This window comes from Perca flavescens, chromosome 13 (genome assembly GCF_004354835.1).
Source record: "Perca flavescens isolate YP-PL-M2 chromosome 13, PFLA_1.0, whole genome shotgun sequence".
In the NCBI taxonomy this organism is placed as follows: domain Eukaryota; kingdom Metazoa; phylum Chordata; class Actinopteri; order Perciformes; family Percidae; genus Perca; species Perca flavescens.
Window position 1 is genome coordinate 14,142,309 of NC_041343.1, and position 19,976 is coordinate 14,162,284.

At 40.7% G+C, this 19,976-nt stretch overlaps 3 protein-coding genes across 4 annotated transcripts; all 3 read left to right on the forward strand.

Annotated features, from left to right (window-relative positions):
- The first annotated feature begins 1,093 nt into the window (after window positions 1-1,093).
- On the forward strand, window positions 1,094-6,123 carry dpagt1 (dolichyl-phosphate (UDP-N-acetylglucosamine) N-acetylglucosaminephosphotransferase 1 (GlcNAc-1-P transferase)). The gene is made up of 9 exons (XM_028595609.1): window positions 1,094-1,542; window positions 1,685-1,805; window positions 1,892-2,105; window positions 2,494-2,640; window positions 2,951-3,035; window positions 3,153-3,341; window positions 3,522-3,609; window positions 4,753-4,908; window positions 5,010-6,123. Exons 1-9 carry the CDS (start codon window positions 1,376-1,378, stop codon window positions 5,073-5,075), a joined length of 1,233 nt encoding a protein of 410 aa, XP_028451410.1. The 5' UTR covers window positions 1,094-1,375; the 3' UTR covers window positions 5,076-6,123.
- A 273-nt stretch (window positions 6,124-6,396) lies between these two features.
- On the forward strand, window positions 6,397-10,651 carry hinfp (histone H4 transcription factor). The gene is made up of 9 exons (XM_028595334.1): window positions 6,397-6,901; window positions 7,158-7,384; window positions 7,671-7,782; window positions 7,955-8,107; window positions 8,192-8,269; window positions 8,923-9,043; window positions 9,148-9,286; window positions 9,370-9,494; window positions 9,589-10,651. The coding sequence occupies exons 1-9, from the start codon at window positions 6,739-6,741 to the stop codon at window positions 9,941-9,943; spliced, it is 1,473 nt and encodes a 490-aa protein (XP_028451135.1). The 5' UTR covers window positions 6,397-6,738; the 3' UTR covers window positions 9,944-10,651.
- Window positions 10,652-10,996: 345 nt separating this feature from the next.
- si:ch211-117m20.4 (sushi, von Willebrand factor type A, EGF and pentraxin domain-containing protein 1) lies at window positions 10,997-14,863 on the forward strand. Of its 2 annotated transcripts, none has more exons than XM_028595635.1 (4): window positions 10,997-13,049; window positions 13,292-13,456; window positions 13,560-13,727; window positions 13,821-14,863. In XM_028595635.1, exons 1-4 carry the CDS (start codon window positions 12,950-12,952, stop codon window positions 14,057-14,059), a joined length of 672 nt encoding a protein of 223 aa, XP_028451436.1. In that variant the 5' UTR covers window positions 10,997-12,949; the 3' UTR covers window positions 14,060-14,863. The 2 variants fall into 2 exon arrangements, with proteins under 2 accessions (XP_028451436.1, XP_028451437.1); XM_028595636.1 differs by having other exon boundaries at window positions 10,997-13,043.
- The last annotated feature ends 5,113 nt before the right edge of the window (window positions 14,864-19,976 follow it).

Below are 19,976 nucleotides of genomic sequence, written 5' to 3' on the forward strand. Positions count from 1 at the left end.
ATTTTTGACCACAGGTGGCAGAAGTTCACTATACCGGTGACCGAATCTATTAACTCAGTAGGCAAACCAACGACGGTCCGGTTGAACCGACCCACGTAAAAGAGTCGGTTGTCCCATCACTATTGCGTGCGCAAGCAGTGATGACATTGCCGAGAAACACATGACCAAAGAAGAAAATGTCACTTCCGTGTCAACCAAGGGGGTAAGCTTCGCTTCAGTTCAGAACGCGAACCTCCGATGGCGCCATTTTGTTGCTACGAAGCGATCACCTCTTGTTAGCATTACACTGACCGCCATTTTTTTTTTACGTCACTTGACTGCGAATAACTTTACATCTGAAGCGTTTAAAGACTCTATTTGTCCATTGTTTATTTCTAAAGAAACACGACAATGTATAAAAGGCTCCATTACCTTGTACCTCACGTTATAGCTCCGTAGCAGACGTTTTTGTAAAAAATAAGCTAACGATTGTGTCATAACCAAGTGACTTACTGTCGCACAGTAGAGGAATTACCGTATAGTACAGGAGAAGCTCGCAGGCAGTTTCGACTTACATTAGCTGTTTAGGTTTAATTACTAATGTTAACTAGCATGTTAGTTAGCAATAATTAGCCTGTGCTTATGTTATCTCCTTACATACACCTAGGCTCTCCGTCTCTGTAAGATTGGAAATGATTGAGATTTCTCTTGGCACAGCTACCAGAAGACTTACAACTTTCAGACACGTTGCTCACGTCACATTTACGTTGTCTCCGTCAGTTGGAGGCTGCGCAGTAAAGCAAGAGATCACCGGAAAAGTGCTTCTCTGGTCTCCGTCCAGAGCAACGGGGTCTATTGGTCCATTATATACTGTCTATGGTGTCAACACAGTAGCAGGAAGCTGTTAAAGCTACATGTTTGTTTACATGTATGTCGTACAGAGAGAACGGTCTTAAAAGCAGAGGGAATACACTGATATTTTGAAAAAAGACAACAAATTAAGTACAGTCACCAAAGTTTTCGTTTTAATTCAATGATCTTCACATGCTAACAATAACAACCGACGACATTTTTAATCATATTTTATTTTGAAGAGGTAAAGCGGAACCACCACCTCCTCGAAACTGAACAGTTAATGGTTAAACTGATGTCAGACGTGGAGTTTAGAGGCATTGAGCAGATTAGCATTAATAACACGTAATAAAATATGGTATGGATTACCATTACGATTTATGGAGCTATTTTTCTTTGACACCGGAAGCACGAAGATTTATTCTGTTTTAAAATAACGATATGACATGTTTTTACCTCAGTGAGGACAGCCAAAACTCGTTCATCGATCGCCTGAAGGGGCAACGTCTGATTAGCTAGCTCTGTGAGAAACGGACCCACCGAAATGCCTGGAAACATGTCACCAGTACCCGTCCTGCCGTTGGTGATAAACTGTTTCATGTCTGCACTCGGCTGTATGGCCACATTGAAACTCATTCCTGCTTTCAAAGACCATTTCATCTCCGCCAGATTGTACGGAATGGACCTAAACAAAATATCCAAAAAGGAAGTGTGAGTTATGTTCTTATCTATCCTATAATTTGGTATCCTTAATAATATTTTAGGTATAATGAGTTTTGTTTGGAAGTCCAATTTGCTGTTTCCCTGCCCTAATTCTCGCTTTGTTTCTCTTCCTGGTCACCCCTCGTTGCAGCCCAGAGTCCCAAGGAGTCATCAGTGGGACAGTCTTCCTCATCATCCTCTTCTGCTTTATCCCAGTGCCTTTCCTTAGCTGCTTTGTAGGAGATCAGTGCATGGGCTTCCCACACGATGAGGTGGGTCGATTAATGTATAGTAAGCCTGCATGTTTCTCTGAAATCTCAAACTCAACTCCGTTCTCTGTGTTGTTGTTTTTGGTCAGTTTGTACAGGTGATTGGTGCACTTCTGGCTATTTGTTGCATGATCTTCCTGGGCTTTGCTGATGACGTGCTGAACCTGCGGTGGAGACACAAGCTCCTGCTTCCCACCATGGCTTCCCTGCCACTGCTCATGGTCTATTTTACCAACTTCGGCAACACAGTCATTGTGGTGCCCAAGCCCTTCAGAGCCCTGCTTGGACTGCACTTGGATATGGGTAAAGATGTGCAGTTGTCTGCGGCATTGTCCGGGTAGAAGGAAGCTAAGCAATGCCCAGATGTTTTTTAACCCAGTCACATCTTCCAGCTCACAAGAGGTTGAATGATGTTTCCAGGCCAGATGGGATATGTAATCCATCAAGCATGATCTTTGTCTGGGGTACCTACCAATTATCAACTGGGAGTCACTGAAAATGAGTGCAGTTAAAATATTAATCTTCCTAAAAAACATAAAGCAGTTGTCTTTGCCTATTTATTTACCTACCTATTAGCTTTTCTGCCCGTTATTCTGATGGACATACATTAACATTTGAGGAAACACATTATAATTGTTATCTGGATACTTTGTGTTATTCTGTAACTAATATAATTTATGATCTTCTGCAGGTATTCTTTACTACGTCTACATGGGAATGCTTGCAGTATTCTGCACAAATGCCATCAACATCCTAGCAGGCATCAACGGCATCGAGTCAGGTCAAGCCCTGTTTATCTCCGGCTCGATTATTGTCTTCAACCTGCTGGAGCTCAGTGGTGTGTGGTTGTTTCCTTTTTCATCATCAGCACTACAGATCACCATCTACACTGCAAGTCATAAGTGTACTGTATTGTATTATGTATACATTGATTTTACTTGAAAATCCCTGAAACAAGTGAAAATAGTTTGGGGAAAAGTATGAACGTATCACACTAGGAATTTGTCACCCTTTTCAGACTGAATGTGATACTGCATGAGTTATAAATGTGGATACGTTACAGTGCACCTCTTTCCTGTTGCATAACAATCAAAATTCTGAACATGTTTCGTCTGACATTTGTTTTGTTGTGTTATCTAATTTATCAGGAGATTACCGTGATGACCATGTTTTCTCCCTCTACTTCATGATACCATTCTTTTTCACCACATTAGCACTTTTTTACCACAACTGGTAAGTTAAACCTATAACCCAAGGCTTTTTCGTGAAACATGTTTGAAAATCCGGAGGGATAAACTGTATATGTTTGTGCCGTTATATTCTGCCAACTTGCAACCTATTTTGTCACAGGTATCCTTCATCAGTGTTTGTGGGAGACACTTTCTGCTACTTTGCTGGTATGACCTTTGCTGTAGTTGGCATCCTGGGACACTTCAGCAAAACGATGCTGCTGTTCTTCATTCCTCAAGTAGTTAACTTTGTCTACTCCTTGCCTCAGCTTTTTCATATCATCCCCTGTCCCAGACACCGGCTCCCCAGGTAACAACTTTTAAATAAGTTTGTGAGTTTGTGATATCTTTTCATTCATCATTCATACTGATATATATATATATATATATATATATATATATATATATATATATATATATATATATATATATATATATATATACTCTTAATGTCTGACTTTCTTCCTTTTTGTCTTTCTCCCAATTAAAGGCTGAATCCAGACACAGGCAAACTGGGAATGAGCTACTCTAAATTCAAAAGAAAGGACCTCTCTAAATTAGGACACCTTATTCTGAAGGTAAAGCTCTTGCTGTTGTGTATTTTCTTTTTTACTGCTCGCTTAACCATTTTGTCAAAAGAAAACCAAAAACTATCAAACTAATATCAAAAGATATTAAATTAAAAATGATTTAAAACGGAGAAAAGCTGAAATCTGCTTTTTTACTTGCTAATGTACTTAAACGATTAAGCAATTAGCAAAATGGAAAACTAAACAAAAATTCCAATTAAGTTTTTGTCTCTTGACTAATCATTTATTCAACTGATTATTTCGGCTCCATTTCAGTCACATTATCAATATATAGTATCAGAATGCAGTGGCATTAAATTGTTTAGACGAACAACCATTTAAGTCCATATTTTCTAAATTGAGATAATCCATTTTTTGTTTTATTGGACTTTATGCCACTATCTCGTAGTTCTTACATTTTTTTTTCGTTGTCTGTTAAATGCTCAATAAAAATAAAATGCTTTTCATTCAATTTGTATTTTTGCTAAATCCATAAACATTAACAAATGGGAATAGATTATATTCATGGAGCACATACAGTAAGCAAACAAATGGACCAGATAACATAAAAAAATAATAATAATAATTGCAAAAGTCACATAAAGTACCACCCTATCACCCTTTCCGTATACAAAGTAGCTGTCAGAGAAGGACGTAGTAGTCATCTTGTTTTTTATCATTATGGATTTATATGGATTTTAGTCGCATAGCCTCATTTGGTTTTTGATTTAAACATGTTTGCTCATGTACTGTATGCACATCTTGCACATCATACCTACAGTCCAGTATCATGTACCCTCAATACACAAAAGCAAGTGGGTATTAGTGTGCCTGATGGGGCAGATCCAGTAAAACCTTAAACAACAACGCTGGCAGACTAGTTGGTATCACAGAACCGTCTCTGACCTGATTCAACTTGAATGTAATTTGTCAGATAATCAGACAGAATTGCCTTTTTTTTTTACTTCATTATTTTATTTTACTATTTGAATTGCAAAAAGAAGTGGAGATGTGGGCAGCAATTCAGAGGTCTTAAAAAAAAAAGGACTGTAAGTATTGGTGTAGTTGGGTAAACGCACATGAGGCAGACCAGTGGCAGACTTTCTGCTGTGTTGATTGGTTAATATCAATAATGTCTTTTGTCCTCAACAGGTGGCAGAGTTATTAAAGCTGCTAGAGGTGCGAAGAGGCCAGGAGGGAGATGATGATTTTATTGAGTGCAACAACATGACCTTAATAAATCTGGCACTGAAATTACTTGGTCCCACCCATGAGAGAAACCTCACAGTCATCATGCTCATCATACAGGTACTGTATAACAAAGCACCTGCTGTATCCAAACGTCCTGGAATAGTCATTTGGAAGTATGTGAAAGTTTAACTGGATGCTCATTTCTGTATCTCTCCCAGGTGATGGGCAGTGTATTGGCTTTTGGGATCCGTTATCATCTGGTACGTCTCTTCTATGACGTCTAGACAGCACACCGGGAAAGAAGAAAGAACGCTGACTGAGAAAATATGATATTGTTTTATGGAACTATTTTAAAGGCTCGTGGTTCATCTGCCTTTTGATAGATTCCATTACCTCACTGTTACTTTTTCTGCCTCAGACTCTACCTGCAGTATAGCAGTGCAAGGTTCAAAGCTATATTTCACTTTGTAGAACATTTTTCACATACAGTGTCTAAGCATGAACTGCAAGGGTCGGACATCAACAGCAGTATGTTATTCTCCTAAATTTCAGTAATTACAAGCAGAAAAAGGTAACTGGATCTGACTGATCTTGTGTGTCCACCCTGAAAGTATATTTTTGTATTGTTTTTTTTTTAAGGAAAGTACAGTAAGAGAAGATGACTTTTGGTCTTAAGGGCAGCCAGCATCAATTGCTGACTGCTACTAAAATGCTGTTTGATAACAGATTTGTGAAGGTGGAAGTGCTCTAAAAAATATTAACATATTCACACAGCGGTCCATTGTTTGAATCTGCTGTTGAAGCAAAAATAGCTTTGGGAAAATGTACCCACAATTAATTTCCCATGACTATCAATCCATGCAACATTATACAAATATGAATGAATAAGTTAATATATTTTTTTTTTTTTTATTTGTTTTTTGTATCTCTGAACAAACACACACAAAATGGTCATTGTGAAGAAAAGCAGTAATGAGATAAAGAGCCTACAATCAGTCTGAAGACAGGGAATTAGGTGGAGACAGGTAAATAGTGGCAATATAAGAAGAGATAAAGTGAGATTATAGTGTCTGGATTGTTGAAAAAGTTACTCAAGCTCTACAGAAGGTGAAGGGTGTCCCCTCGATATATTTCATGGTATAGTTGGATAAATAGCTGTATTTTTATGACTGATGTCAATTTTCCCCCTGAGGGTTCAGCAGGCATCATTGTGAAGTAAACTGGCACTGGACTTTTTTGCTTAGGAATGTAACAAAAAGCTAAACAAAATTGTTTACTGTTGGGATGGAAGCCTCAAATTTAAAAATAAAAGCTGAGAAAATTAAAATATAATATTTTGCCATCATTATTGTTTGCACTGGTTTAAGAAGTATTCATTTTTTTTAATTAGGAGCAGCAATAGACAATGTATAAATGCTTGGCTACAAGTAAAAGTTCTTCACAATCGTATTACCAGCTAAATTTAGGATTTTTTATTATTATCAACTGACTTTACGTTATCTGATATATTGGTATCAATCCATAATGCCAAGCAAAGCACTTTGAACTTCAAAATTTAACTCAAGTACAGCATTTCACCCGGAACTAGTATAATTATACTATGTTTCTGGGGAGACATCTGCGTGTGCGCTGCACACAGCCTGCGATTCTTTTGGCTGGCCAAAACAATTCTCATGTTTACATCACGTCAGTCCTTTTAAACAGCACCTTATTGTGTTAAAGCTCCTATTCAAGTAAGAATTTGAAGCTCGTGATGTTTTTTCGGTCGTCCAAGTGTTCCAGTATAATGTTTCTAAAAAAGCTCTAGCTAGTAGAGCTGGTAAATGTTTACAGTCAACCAACCGGTGTTAGCTAGCAACCGTTCACGTTAGGTGCGACGTTTATAGCTTCAGTCTGTGGGTAAAAAGAGACTACATTTAACGTCAGCCCATTCCTGACTCGGACGAGATGCCACCTAACAGACGGATTCACAAGGAAACACTGAAATTGGAGTGTGAATGGAGTTCTTGTCAGGAGTCATTCAGTCGGATAGATAACTTCTGCAAACATGCGGAGGGTCATCTTAATAATGCTCTCAACATGGCGGAGGAGTATGAAGAAGAAACCGAAGGTGAGGAGGGTTTAGTATTATAGTTCAAAGTATCTCCCTGTGGCTTATTTCATGTTTATTTAGAGCTGTAACGTTAGCAAGTTATGTGGAAAGAAAGCATAACGTTACTTTACTGCTAATTGAGCCAAATGGTAGCTAGGCTATTGCTTCATTTTACATGCTGTAGTGCTTTTAAATAATAGATGATTACAAGAAATATTGATGCATTGCTTAACCCCCATTGTCTACCAATGCAAACTCAACTTTTTGTGCCAAGGGGAGAGAAACTGTCTTTGGAGAGACTGTGGTTTCTGTTCTGTGGAGGGTCCTGAAGAATTGCGAAGACATCTGTTCTTTCACTGTTACCATACAAAGCTGAAGCACTTGGGTCAGCAGGTGCTTAATGCCCAGACAGAAATTGGCACCTGCTCCATCGGCTACCAGAACCGCAACGTCATCCCTGAAATCCCAGACAATTTTATCTGCCTTTGGGAGGAATGTGAGGTAAGCTTGGCAAAGGGAGGTGCTGCTACTGCAGCTTGTTATTGCTATTAGTCAAAGCATCACTTGCCTCAATACATTCACTTGATATAACAGTTTGGGAAATCTTGTGCAAATTATATCAGAAGCTAAGCAGTTAGGGTACAGTGACTTGACCTCCAAGTGCACATAGTCAAGATAAATGGGAAGATTTCTTCCTTTTTAAGTGTCTGTGAAGTAGAATTTAAACATGTTCCTCCTGAGCTCTTAATGTCTGGCTACGTGTTTCTTCTATGCATATTTGTTAAAGCAACCACCATATGAAAACCCAGAGTGGTTCTATCGCCATGTGGAGATGCATAGCCTGAGCATAGATATACCAGCAGGAGACCATGAATTCCCAATACATTGTGGATGGAAAGGTATGCAATTTAACATGATTTATTTTAAGATTATAGTACAGAAATGTCAATGTAACTAAAGATAACACAACCAATTCATGGTCAAAGAAGTTTAAAAGGCTGAGCACATTTTCTGCTTAGTACTAAGAATGGAGGATTGTTGAGTCCAAGTTCTGAGGCTATCATTCTACAGATTGCGAAGCCACCGCTAAAGGGCGTCCTAAGCTTCGGGAGCACCTACGCAGCCACACTCAGGAGAAGGTAGTGGCATGTCCAGGCTGTGGGGGGATGTACGCCAGCAACACAAAGTTATTTGACCACATCATACGACAGAGTGCCATGGAAGGTAAAAACCTGTCAGAATTATGACAGGAAACGTTAAAAATAATGTTTGCATCAGATTCAGTAATTCTTGCTTTGTGTGCTGTAGGTCAGAGGTTCCAGTGTTCTCACTGTTCCAAACGTTTCGCAACAGAAAGGCTACTGCGAGACCACATGAGAACCCACGGTCAGTCTCTCCTTCATCAGTGTTACCAGTTGTTATTCCCATGTGCTGCGGAGTACTTAAATACCACACTACTCGTTTTGCATGTTTGAGCCAAATAACCTTAAAATCTCACACAGTTGGTACTACTGACAACCATTTTGAACACTGTGCCTTAAATGTTTAATTTTTTTACCTGTCACGTAGACACTGGTTTCAGTTCATGGCCGTACAAAGTGAAATGAAAGAATTGATACCATACCAGTGAACATTTGGTCCAAAATAGACCTTGACAAGTTGCGTTTCATTTTTTTCCAAATAAATTCTATGTTGTTGCCATAAATCCTTACCCACTTTACCCATACACACACACACTGCCAATTGAGTTTCTGCACCCATAAACATTAGTAAGTTGTTAGAAAAGCCTCAAATCTCTGTGAGAAATCTCTGCCATAGATCTCTGTGTTCTTATAGCAACAGTGTCAAGTTTTAGAATCAATTTATTTCATCAGGATTTCTTGGCCTGACACCAGCATAGCTAAAAATAGGCAATTTTTGGACCAAATTGACCATGTGATACGCTTTGGTGTCCGTGATTGAGGGAATCCTGTTGAAAACAGGGTGCATTATTATTAGATGATTTAATCTCATCACTGTTTTTTTTCTTGTTGGTACAGTGAGCCACTACAAATGCCCGCTGTGTGACATGACTTGTCCATCACCTTCTTCACTACGCAACCATATTAAGTTCCGCCACAGTAACGAAAAGCCATACAGCTGTGAATACTGTGAATACAGGTATCCATCCTCTGAATCTGCAGCAATGTAAAACGATTAAGATTAGGCTGCTAAACACACTTGCATTTTTTTTAATACTCCCACACTTGATTTTGTATTTGCAGCTGTAAGAATCTAATAGACTTGCGCAAACACCTGGATACCCACAGCAGCGAGCCAGCATTTCACTGCAATGTTCCTGGCTGCGGCTTCACCTCTCGTAACCTCGGCACCATGACGATTCACCACAAAAGAGAGCATGAGGTGAAAGAGGGAATATTTTCAATTCTTATTAAATTGCACTGAGATAGGGAGTTTAATCTCTAATTTTTCCTTTCCGTAATTAGGGGAATTTTGTAGCCCGCTACAAGTGCCATGTGTGCGATCAGTGCTTCACCCGGGGCAACAACTTAACTATTCATCTGCACAAAAAGCACCAATTCAAATGGCCCTCTGGACACCCCAGGTTCAGGTAACAAACACTGCCAAACCAATCAACCCAGTAATGCTGAAGTTGAGATGTGTGGAGTGTTGCAGCCCTGATGGCTTCTTCTTCACTCTGTCAGGTACAAGGAGCACGAGGACGGCTTCTTGCGGCTGCAACTGATTCGTTACGAGAGTGTGGAACTGACAGAGCAGCTAATGAGGGAACGACAAAGTAGTCAAGCGGAGGAGGATGAGGACAGCGGCCAGATTGAGGAAGAATCCCTGGGGGCAGCTCCCTCGGAGTTGCAGGTAGAACTGAGAGGGGTGTTGCTAGAGGAGCAGAGGATTGAGGGTACAACCGCCAGCGCTGAGGGGGGCAGTCAGGAAGAGGGCATGTTGTACATTCTCACTGGAGGTTTGTCAGAAGCAGGTGAGGACTCCGTCATGCAGCAATTACAGGATACTGCTCAGCAGCAAGGAATGCACGTAGGTTGACTGCCACAGTCCTACATAAACGTCGACAGGATATTCTGTAATCAGCTGTGCTGTTTTGCAGATGCATGGCACATGCCTGAAAAAAATTGTGGAATTCCTGAGCCTTTAATGGGGGCTGTAAGCACTTAATAATAAGTTTAAATGAAAGATGTGTATTCCATGATGACCAATTCTTGACTACAAGGCTGCATTCACACAAAATCAGGGACACTTGATGTCATTCTTGTTTCAGTGTCAGTTTTTGGGGTTTGATGGGGCGGGAAAGAAGTGGGTTATTTACATGTGATGTGGAGAAAATGTCAGTCTTCTGCCTGGCATCACCACACAGCTAACATATGGTAATGTCTTTCATGAGTTCTCCTGGAACTCCCAAACAGCAAGTATGTTAAGGGTGTTTCTCTCTACTGTTATTGTTTTTTCACATAGAACTGATAGTATGCAGAGGTCCACTGTAACAAGCGCTAACGTCAACTAATGTCACCTATCGTAGCTAACATTAGGCTCAGTGTGAAAAACAACAGCAGAGAGAAACGGACTTACTTGCAGTTTGGGAGTTTCAGGTAAACTCGTGAAAGCCGTAGACGTACGGTAAAGCCAGAGGCTGCAGTCAAGCCGTCATTGTGCATCTGATGCCCTCTGGCCCAAAAATACTTTTTTCCCATAGAGTTACATGGCATTAGCCTAGAAATCTAGACGCACCCTAGTGGCAGCAAATTTATTTTGCAGCCAGGAGGTCTAGGCACTCTCCATTGACTTGCCAGCTGGAAAAACCAAATTTTGGTCAGGCCAATCACATTGTGTATAGAGTCGGTGGGCGGGGCTTATGGCTGCTGGTGCTGGGAACAACGGTCTTCTGGAAGACTTGGAGTTAAGCTTTTCTTTGAGGAAAGAATAAAGAACGGCACAGAAATCATTCTTAAAAAAGGAAGATGTGTTCGGAGCTTTGCCGACCGGATACGGCAAAAGTTGAATCTATCAACTAGCTCTGTTACCTTCTTCCTTTCTCTGCCTGGTTGTAGCGCTATCCTATTGCGTGCAGAGGGAATTTGAAAGACAACCATTTATCCCGCCCCTCGGATTGAGCTCCGTCAATGGTAAGTTCCCAGACCCAACATCTTGATGTGGGTTTGGTTTGTCAGGCTTATATGGCATAAGAGATGTCAGAAAATCAGCGATTACATTTTTTGAGCGTCACAACCCTGCGAAATGACTTGTTTCACTGTCAGAATTTGATCCATTTGGTCCGAAAACATTTGGAAAAGGTAGAAGAGCACGATTAAATAATTTATTCCCTATTCAAGTTAGCCGGAGTGCTAAACAGGATGTAGCCGGCAGAAGTCTCTAGTGCGCCTCCTCTATGGGCCACACAGTGTGGAAGTAGTGCCGATCATCCGAGTAATTTTAGACGTGGCAGTTGAACTTTTCTAGCTTCATGCACCACTGAACAACTCTCATAGGAATGAGTGGGGGCCCCGCTTCCAACACTGTATCCAGTTCTCTTTATACATCCATATGGCGCTATTCTCTGTTCTTCACTGCTGGTAGGCATTCTTCTTCGGCATTTAGCCAGAGACTAGAACAGTTGTACAGTTACAGTTGTAGCGGTTATGCTACCCACGTCAGGTCCGGAAGAATTGCATCCCTCGGTACCTCTGGTACCTGCGGTACTGGGTACTGTAGAAAAACAAGTACATCACGTTTTTAGAATTTTGGCATTGACTTGGTAAGTATCGGTTCTTGTAACATCCCTAGTGGGGAACACAATTGAAACACAAATGGCCATTTAAGTGACACTCCCATACTGCCGCACAACCCTGTGCTAATCGCCGCAACGCCTGATTTGGTGTGAATGCAGCCTAAGCCAATGTTAGGTACTAAACCTTATTTATTTAAACTTTTTTATTGCTGATGTTGAGCTTGTGGACAACCTGTTTTTCAGTATTTATTATTATTTTCAATAAATGCATTGTATCTTATACTGTTACATGTTTAGACGGTTGAATACTAATGCTGCACTGCCTAGTGGGTTGTCATTCCTTTTTAGATCGCTCTCCCAAATTCAGAAATATATCAGACACACCCTTTGAAAGGTTAGGCATACTGTATGAGTTACAACAATGGCCTGTAAGCATTATTATTCACTGAAATGTATGGAATGCAGCCAAAAGGGTTACCTTATTAGTTTAGAGTATGTATTTTCTGACGTTTAAACAACTTGAATAAACTGGTGACACACAATGTTTGCGTCTTTATGAACAATGTATTTTTGTCTTATTCAGATGTTTTTAAAGTTGCAGAGTAAAATGTTTTCTTCAATGGTGCTAAATATAAAGAGGAATATGCATTGTTTTAATTTAATTCATATGATTTTTGCAGGTCAATACATTGATAGGATCCACCATCTGTACGTCCATTATGGCGCCCCCTGCTGATTCAAACTGCTCTACTGCAGCTTTATGATTAAATCCTGCTCTGCTTGACTGGAAATTGTATTGATCTAAATTGTATTGGCTGAGCGCTTATTAGACAAACATATATTGGGTGACTGTACATTGGCTCACTGTACACTGAAATGTTGAACATACATACAATAACGGTGCTTAGATGGCAAATATTTAAGCAACAAAATTACTGCTTTTCATAACCCTACCGGTTACACCTGGCAATGTGATCTTCTCATCCACTTTTTCTTTGATCTTATAAAAAGCTGTGGTAATCAGGTGATTTAAGTGTGTCTCTGCCGCAGCATGACATACAGTACCTAGTGGCATTAACGGTGTGTAGAAGATTAGGCAGCACACAGAGCTTACTTGTTACTTACCGCTCGCTGCTTCTTCCCTCTGCAGTCAGTGAACTCAGCTCTACTGGGACAGCGTCTAATGACTTCATATCTGTTGAGTTTGCAATGAATGAAAATGTATAGAATGTTGCTGCACGGCAATATGACTTAGACTCTGTTCCCAGATCCATCTGTGTTTTTTCCACAGAAACTGATTCCATCTGAAGATGGGCACGATGAGGTTATATCCACTGCTGTTGCTGTTTGGGTCCTTCCAAAGAGCCGTTTCTCAGTTTCCTGGATGGATGGGTGAGGTGGAAGGTAGTGGTAAGACCTCCTATAATGGCAGTATATGTTATTTTTCAATGATGTTCTGTTCTCTAAGACAGGTTAATCGATCCCTGTTTAACAATAAGATCTTTCTTACGCTTGGCCTTGAAGCCTGGAAATATTTCCAGTATGAGGTTTGCATGGAAAAACTTTAAGAACCATTATTACTTTATTATGTGGATGTTTGGGATTTGTCCAGTTGTAGTATATTAAAAAGCTAATAAAAAATGTTTTACTAGGTGAGACAGAATGGATTTCCCAACCAGATTTCATAGAAGACATATATTGGTCCGGGTCAGCGCCCCTTTGTTTAGGAGGTTGTAAGGCGCGGCACCAGGAGCTGAAGAGAGATCGTTGTGGAGACTCAAGCTGCTGCTGGCTCGGCTACAAGTCCCTATGCAGGGGTGAGATGACTGACACTCTGTTGACATTAGATAGGAGTCCCTCTGTCTGATCAGTCTGTTATGAAGCTTTGTGCCTTTGCATTTCCTTTGCTTTGTATGGCAGTGAACTGTGGGAGGCCCGATGTGGACTATAATGGACAAGTGTATGGTAATGACTGGTGGGTGGGCTCTGTGGTGAGGTACTCCTGTCGCCCTGGCTTCATGCTGGTGGGAAACCCTACCAGATCTTGCCAGCCTAATGGCCTCTGGACCCAGAAACCTACCTGCCTCAGTGAGTAAACACTGGCCACAATGACACAAATATGTTATGTTCCCTTACGATGTGTTTAGCTCCTCATATGATTTCTCTGTACCTGTCTTTTAGGAATGTGTGCGCGGGGACGCATTGAAATCAGTGAGAGTGAACTGAATGGGACTTGCAACTCCACCTGCGCATACAAGAGCTACTTTGGCCCACCCAAACAAGGCTGCACTCGGATAGACAACTGTTATAAGAAGGAGACTGGCTGGAAGCGGTTCTTTGCGCTGTGTGTCCCTTGCATTTGTGACTGCGCTTTATCTTGTGGTGAGAAGCTTCCCCGCCACACTGTCGAGCACAATTGATGAACTGATGTAAAGGGAGCATGTTGCAATGTGTCAGTGAAATTACCTTGACTGTGGTTAATTATTGCTTCAAACATGAATTTGCTGTCTTTCTTTAAAGAAGTCCATGCAAAGAACACTTTTGACTTTTTATTTTTAGCATTTAGCATTTACAGGCTAAAACATGGAGAAACAGTTAGACATCAGATTAGTGAGATATACACAGCTTGTACACCGCAAAGCCACGCTATGGTCTTGCTGCTTCATCCAATTGTGTAGACAAATCACTCTGCCTCGTTGCTCCTCCTCTTAGTCCATCTGTCTTGGCGGAAGATGAAACCTTAATCTTGTTTCAAAGGGAGGAGCTTTGGTCGGGGAGGTTGAGTCAGAATTAACACAGTGTTGTAGACCTTATAAGCAGATTGTTTTATAGGTAGTAGACTATGTGCACTTTTTAATATTTAAATTATTTGTTGTGGAAAAATGGCACATTTATTTTTGTTGTCAAATCAAATCTTTATTTTTATATAGATGGAATGCGTGAATCTGCAGTCATTTCCTGCTGTCATAAGCTGTTGCCACAGTTGTATGCATCTCACTTCCCAGTGTTATTTATCTGCACTCAAACAGTTTTGATTGGCAGAACGCTTCCAGGCATATGATATTTCTTTGTATATTGTCTGTGTAGTCTTCAAATTATTTGTTGTATTCATTACTAATACCCCATCTATATTTAAAGTTAAAAAGCATTCACAAAATGCTAAAAAATGTTGCATATATTTTTCAAATAGTGCCATTATGTGATTCTTTTTTTCATATGTTTGATATTTTGCAAGCCAGTTGAGTGGAGTCTGTTAAATTTGATGCAAATGATCTGATAAATGACATTGCTCCTGACTGCCACTAGATGTTGCTGCTTTCTTTATTCTCACACATCAGGTCACAACAGTTAACACCCCCCCTTTGCACTTTAAAGGAACTTTATAGTCAAGAGGCAGCCGTAAATGCCAAAAATAAAAATCAAGTTTGATCCTCTTTTACATCTTATCCTGAAGAGTTACTGCTGAACACCTCAGCTTGTTCATCACTGTCGGGCCCAGGTGCTGAACCTAAGGATGATGTGCTCATTTGCTTTAGGTTTGTAGCAGCCAACTCCTGTGAAAAGGGATACGTTTAAATCAGAAACGGAAATACATTTTAGTTACAAACAAATTCAGAGAGGAACACAGTTCTCAGTGCTGCTCAGTTGACATGGTGTTCTTGCATTAATAGAAATTAGAAGATAATGAGAAACTATTATTACACCCGTTTTACTCCAAAAACTAAAGAAGCACTCAAATATAAACAATAATTATGTAGTTGCCCTGCCTGCTCATGAACCGCAAAAATCACACCAAATATATTGAAGACAAAGAGTGACTAGATTAGAATAATCCCACCAGAGGAAATCCTGAAGCAATAAGTGAAAGGACAACCAATTCTCCTGCCTCATTTCAGCTCATTAAGTCAGATATGTTGTTAACTCTGGGGAGGATACTCACCCACATCCAGCTTGCTGTACTCTCCTGAGCTTTCTGACAGGATCTCCCAGTACGTCTGATCGTGCTCGTTTCCAGCTACTCCATTCACACTCTCCAGCCACAGGCCAAAGTCTGGGTCATCCTTCAAAGTGAACCTGGCCATACACAGAGAAGTCAGGACATCTATCTAGCAGAAACATCTTGTGTAATCACAAGTTTGAACGTGTAGAAGAAACAGCCGAGCCACCTTTAAGAATAAAGGATGTCATGCAGAGAGCTTAAAGGGGATAATGGGTGGTCTTACTTGAAGTCCCTCTGTGTTTCCTGCAGTCTCCTCAGAGCGCCCAGCAGCACGCCTCCCTCCACCACAGAGCCAAAATGGGTCTCAGGAGTCATGTTAGAGATGTCGTTCTCCACAGACAGTCTGATAGGAAGAGTCGCTGGTCCTGCACACCATGTTATATTCAGTTATAGTGACACTTTACATTATACATGCACACAAAAAATTGTTATTTAAGGTCATGTTTATTATATTTTCTTAAATATTCACCTGCGTCTGTGAGAGCTCCTCGTGTCAACAACAGAAGAAAGCCCACAGGGAGGAGAGCAGTTGTTCTTAGGGCCATCCTGTACGATCATGTCCCTCAGATGCCTACTGACACTTCAGCTCACTACTTATAGTGTGCCTAACCCTCATTTGTGTGGACACTCCAGTCCTAGAATACCTTTACTCATGCAGTAACCATGTCACTTTGCAAAGACATGTTTGTTGAGTTTAAATATTCACAGTGACAGACTGATACTAAAACTAACAGGAGTGTTTGCTCTTATCTCACACATGTGGCAGCCAGTCACTGTTAATGTGTGCTTCATGAATAGAGAATCTGTGTTATCTCTAAAGTGACTTCATGATCATTTAGTTGATTAACAATCTGCCTTGTGGTTATGTCTTCACAATGCTTGGCTGTTTTTAGATCATTTATGAATGCAAACTCAAGCCTATTCTGCAGAGAGTTAAAGAAAGGTCACATCCCCTTTCCTTGAGGCAAATATGACATTATGCAATCAGTATTTGGCTTTCTAAGTAGAATAATAGCACCTCACATATCCCTATAGCCATCTTATCAATCAGTCAAGCTTGAAAATGACCATGCAACACATTTACTGGAGCCTAAAAACAAAGCATCCATCTTTATTTTGGATACTGACTTGTCTCCATCACACCAAGGCTGAGTTATAGAAAAAAATAACAAAATGGGCAAATTAATGATGGTTTACAGTCCTGATCATATAATCTCTAAACTGTGCAATCAGTGTGATGGATTCAGGTTAACATAATGTGTTACAATGTATCTGTCTAACAATGGTCCTGTTAATGCACCTAAAGTAGGCATATCACAGAGAGAGATGGTTTGCTGTGCTGAAATTGCTAATGTGGCGACAGGAGAGCTCGTTTTAAATTGGTCTGATTAAGATGCAGGTGCGTTTGGCTAAAAATGGGTTTGATTTCCTCTCAGGGGTGATGTAAGACATGTAGGGCCCGCTTGAACGCGAGTAACCCCGGCTGTTTTACCGAAAATAACCCGGGCACTGCAGCATCAGCACCAGGCAGCTGCGCAGGTGCGGCCTTTAAAGAGACAGCGGGGCCTGAAATCTCACCCAAACCTTCTTCATGTCTACACAGACTGTCAACAGCAGTGCATTGACAACGACGGTGCCGAATTGATCATCTGTATCAGTAGCTATTATGTGGCAAGATGAGAAATAGGCTCAACATATTATATATTATTATTCACAGCGGGACTTTATCCTAATTTCCTTGGGTTATTCATTTCTCCAGAGACAACAGCCCAAAGTAGCCCCACAATAGAAAATTGAATACTTAAAAAGGTTTAAATCGGCATCGGAGGGGGTAATTTATTGAAACAGCCTGTGGCAGCCAATCTGATTTCCATTTAATTAGCCTAAATGTGAATCGATTCCAACTTTTAGGTCAGTGCCCTTTTCTTAAATCCCTGTTAAAATGTGTTAAAAGGGGACTTAAAATGTATCATCTATTGTGCCTACAGTGCCTTTGCAAAATAGCCTAGCCTACTATTTTATTTTTAAATACTTTCATTTTATTTATTTATTTTTTTCTCTGTGAAATTTATTTCATTTTAGAACATGGGGTTAGTATGAGGATTAGGAGGAAACAATCAAAAGCAAAACAATATTTCTTTTCCTCCTGTAGCATCCTGCCAGCAACGCCCTGTATCCCAGACCGGCGTGCGTACCACACACACGCACTACACGGTAAGGGGATAACGGCTGCTATAGAACATCGAGCTGCTGCTGAAGCATCTGCAGCGCTGATCGGCTGTCTTTTGTTTCATTCCAGATGTCAGAGACTGATTGTCATCAACACCACTGCTGAGGATGTCTGTGAGTATTTCGATGAGAGTTCGGATCGGATGGATTCAATGAAAGGAATAATCCTACCGAGGAAAAACATGACAGGCACCCCGTTCCCCTGACGAATCTCTGGGATGCAGTCGTAGTTTGAGGCCGGACAGGATTTTAATCTCTGGAGTTACTGTAGTGAATGCGGGATGGTGTGCGCCCCACCCCGAGATATATTGATAAGGAGAACGCAGCTCTGTCCTTTGATGCCTCTCATCCGATCCGATTTTTTCCTTGACTGTGGCGCACAGTGAGCATCTTGTTTTTTTTTTTACTGGCTGGGACTGTTTGGGGTACCTTCGGATGTGGAGGGATTTTGCTGTTTTATCTGAAGGGATCAACAGAGCACTGTTGCTTTCACCGAGAGAGGAGAACCAGGGCTGAGCTGCTCACCTGGTCATTTCAACACACAATAATAAGTATGTGCAATAGCGTGTGCGTGTGCGTGTGCGTGTGCATGTGCATGTTCAATGCAATACAATACACAGTAGGACTGACTGGTAAAGCCTTAGTGTATATGTCCTCTCAGAATCATTGAATCATCTCCCTTTAAAAAAAAAAGGTCACCTCTTCCCACTCCACTCTCATTTTCCAGCCTATAGTGTCTCATGTTTTCATTCTCATCAGTTTGTTGGTAACAGGTGCTTTTTGAAGAGCTGGCAGCATCCCTCATCACTGTGAAGTCACTGCAGAGCACAGAGTCACCACACCACTGCAGAGATACATTTAATAACCATACTTCATCCCCTTACAGGAGACTTTTACTATGGTGTGTGTGCTCTCATGACATGTCCTTGCTTTGGGGCCGCACATGACGGAACATATAGGCCTTCAGTCTGACTGAGAGGCCATTAAAGCTTGTCAGTGTTTTACTGAGCTTATATGCAAGCTGGTGATGGAAATGCACTAATGGTAGGGTGATCAATAGAAGCCATGGTCAATTTCTTTTGCTGGCTTTCTTCACATGAGGAGATTTTACTGCACATAGAGTCGATCATGGATGGTAGACAGAAACTGGAGATTACTGAAGACTGCATTGCATGGCAGCAGTGGATGTTTGCATACAGTGATGTGTTAATGATATGAGTTTTGATACTCATTTTTAGTCTCTATTTCTGGTTTGCTTTGCTCCATAACTATTTACCTCTGATGAGCAGTGACTGTGTCATATTTGTCAGTATTTACCACATTTTCTTGAGGATGAATGTGCCTGAACTAATCACAACTTGTGTATGGGAGATGACTGGGTGTAAATATGTCAAATGTAGAACAAAACACAAGTGTGCATATCTGTGTGTCACCATGACTTCCTTAATTTGGTTATTTCAGGCCGGAATGTTCACAAAATAGGCAGTTTTTCAGCTGTTTCCTAACCATTTGGACAGAATCTAGTGGTTTTGTAGTTGTTATTTTATAATTACTTAGAGCCAGTCCCACAATGAGCTTTCCTTAGTTTGTGCCATTTCTGGGTCTGTATGATGTCTCTCTCTTCATGCCATGGGGCCTTTAAAATTAATATGAGTTCCCCCAGCCTGCCTATGGTCCCCCAGTGGCTAGAAATGGCGATAGGTGTAAACCGAGCCCTGGGTATCCTGCTCTGCCTTTGAGAAAATGAAAGCTCAGATGGGCCGATCTGGAAATCTTGCTCCTTATGAGGTCATAAGGAGCAAGGTTACCTCCCCTTTCTCTGCTTTGCCTGTCCAGAGAATTTGGCCCACCCATGAGAGAGAGACATCATGGCTTTCAAACGAGCAAAGTGGCAGTTGGTCAAGGCCACACCCCCACCTTGCCCCCCCACACCTTTAAACATGCCTATCCATAAACCTTCAACTGATAATTACATTGCTCTTTATAAAATAGGCCATTTGATTCACTTTTAATAACTCATTTAAATCATGCAAAAAATCCCCCTGCTTCACTTAGCACTGGAGTATTTTCCTTGTTAAATAACTATTGACTTTTACTGATTAATGTAA

Excerpts from the sequence above, each read along its gene's own strand:
- dpagt1 (XM_028595609.1), top strand. The coding sequence starts at position 1,376 with ATGCCTGGAAACATGTCACCAGTACCCGTCCTGCCGTTGGTGATAAAC. Across the intron at positions 1,806-1,891 it reads TGGGCTTCCCACACGATGAG|TTTGTACAGGTGATTGGTGC; the intron begins GTGGGTCGATTA and ends GTTTTTGGTCAG. Across the intron at positions 4,909-5,009 it reads TCATCATGCTCATCATACAG|GTGATGGGCAGTGTATTGGC; the intron begins GTACTGTATAAC and ends TATCTCTCCCAG.
- hinfp (XM_028595334.1), top strand. The coding sequence starts at position 6,739 with ATGCCACCTAACAGACGGATTCACAAGGAAACACTGAAATTGGAGTGT. Across the intron at positions 7,783-7,954 it reads AATACATTGTGGATGGAAAG|ATTGCGAAGCCACCGCTAAA; the intron begins GTATGCAATTTA and ends ATCATTCTACAG. Across the intron at positions 9,287-9,369 it reads ACCACAAAAGAGAGCATGAG|GGGAATTTTGTAGCCCGCTA; the intron begins GTGAAAGAGGGA and ends TTCCGTAATTAG.
- si:ch211-117m20.4 (XM_028595635.1), top strand. The coding sequence starts at position 12,950 with ATGGGCACGATGAGGTTATATCCACTGCTGTTGCTGTTTGGGTCCTTC. Across the intron at positions 13,050-13,291 it reads GGGTGAGGTGGAAGGTAGTG|GTGAGACAGAATGGATTTCC; the intron begins GTAAGACCTCCT and ends ATGTTTTACTAG. Across the intron at positions 13,728-13,820 it reads CCAGAAACCTACCTGCCTCA|GAATGTGTGCGCGGGGACGC; the intron begins GTGAGTAAACAC and ends CCTGTCTTTTAG.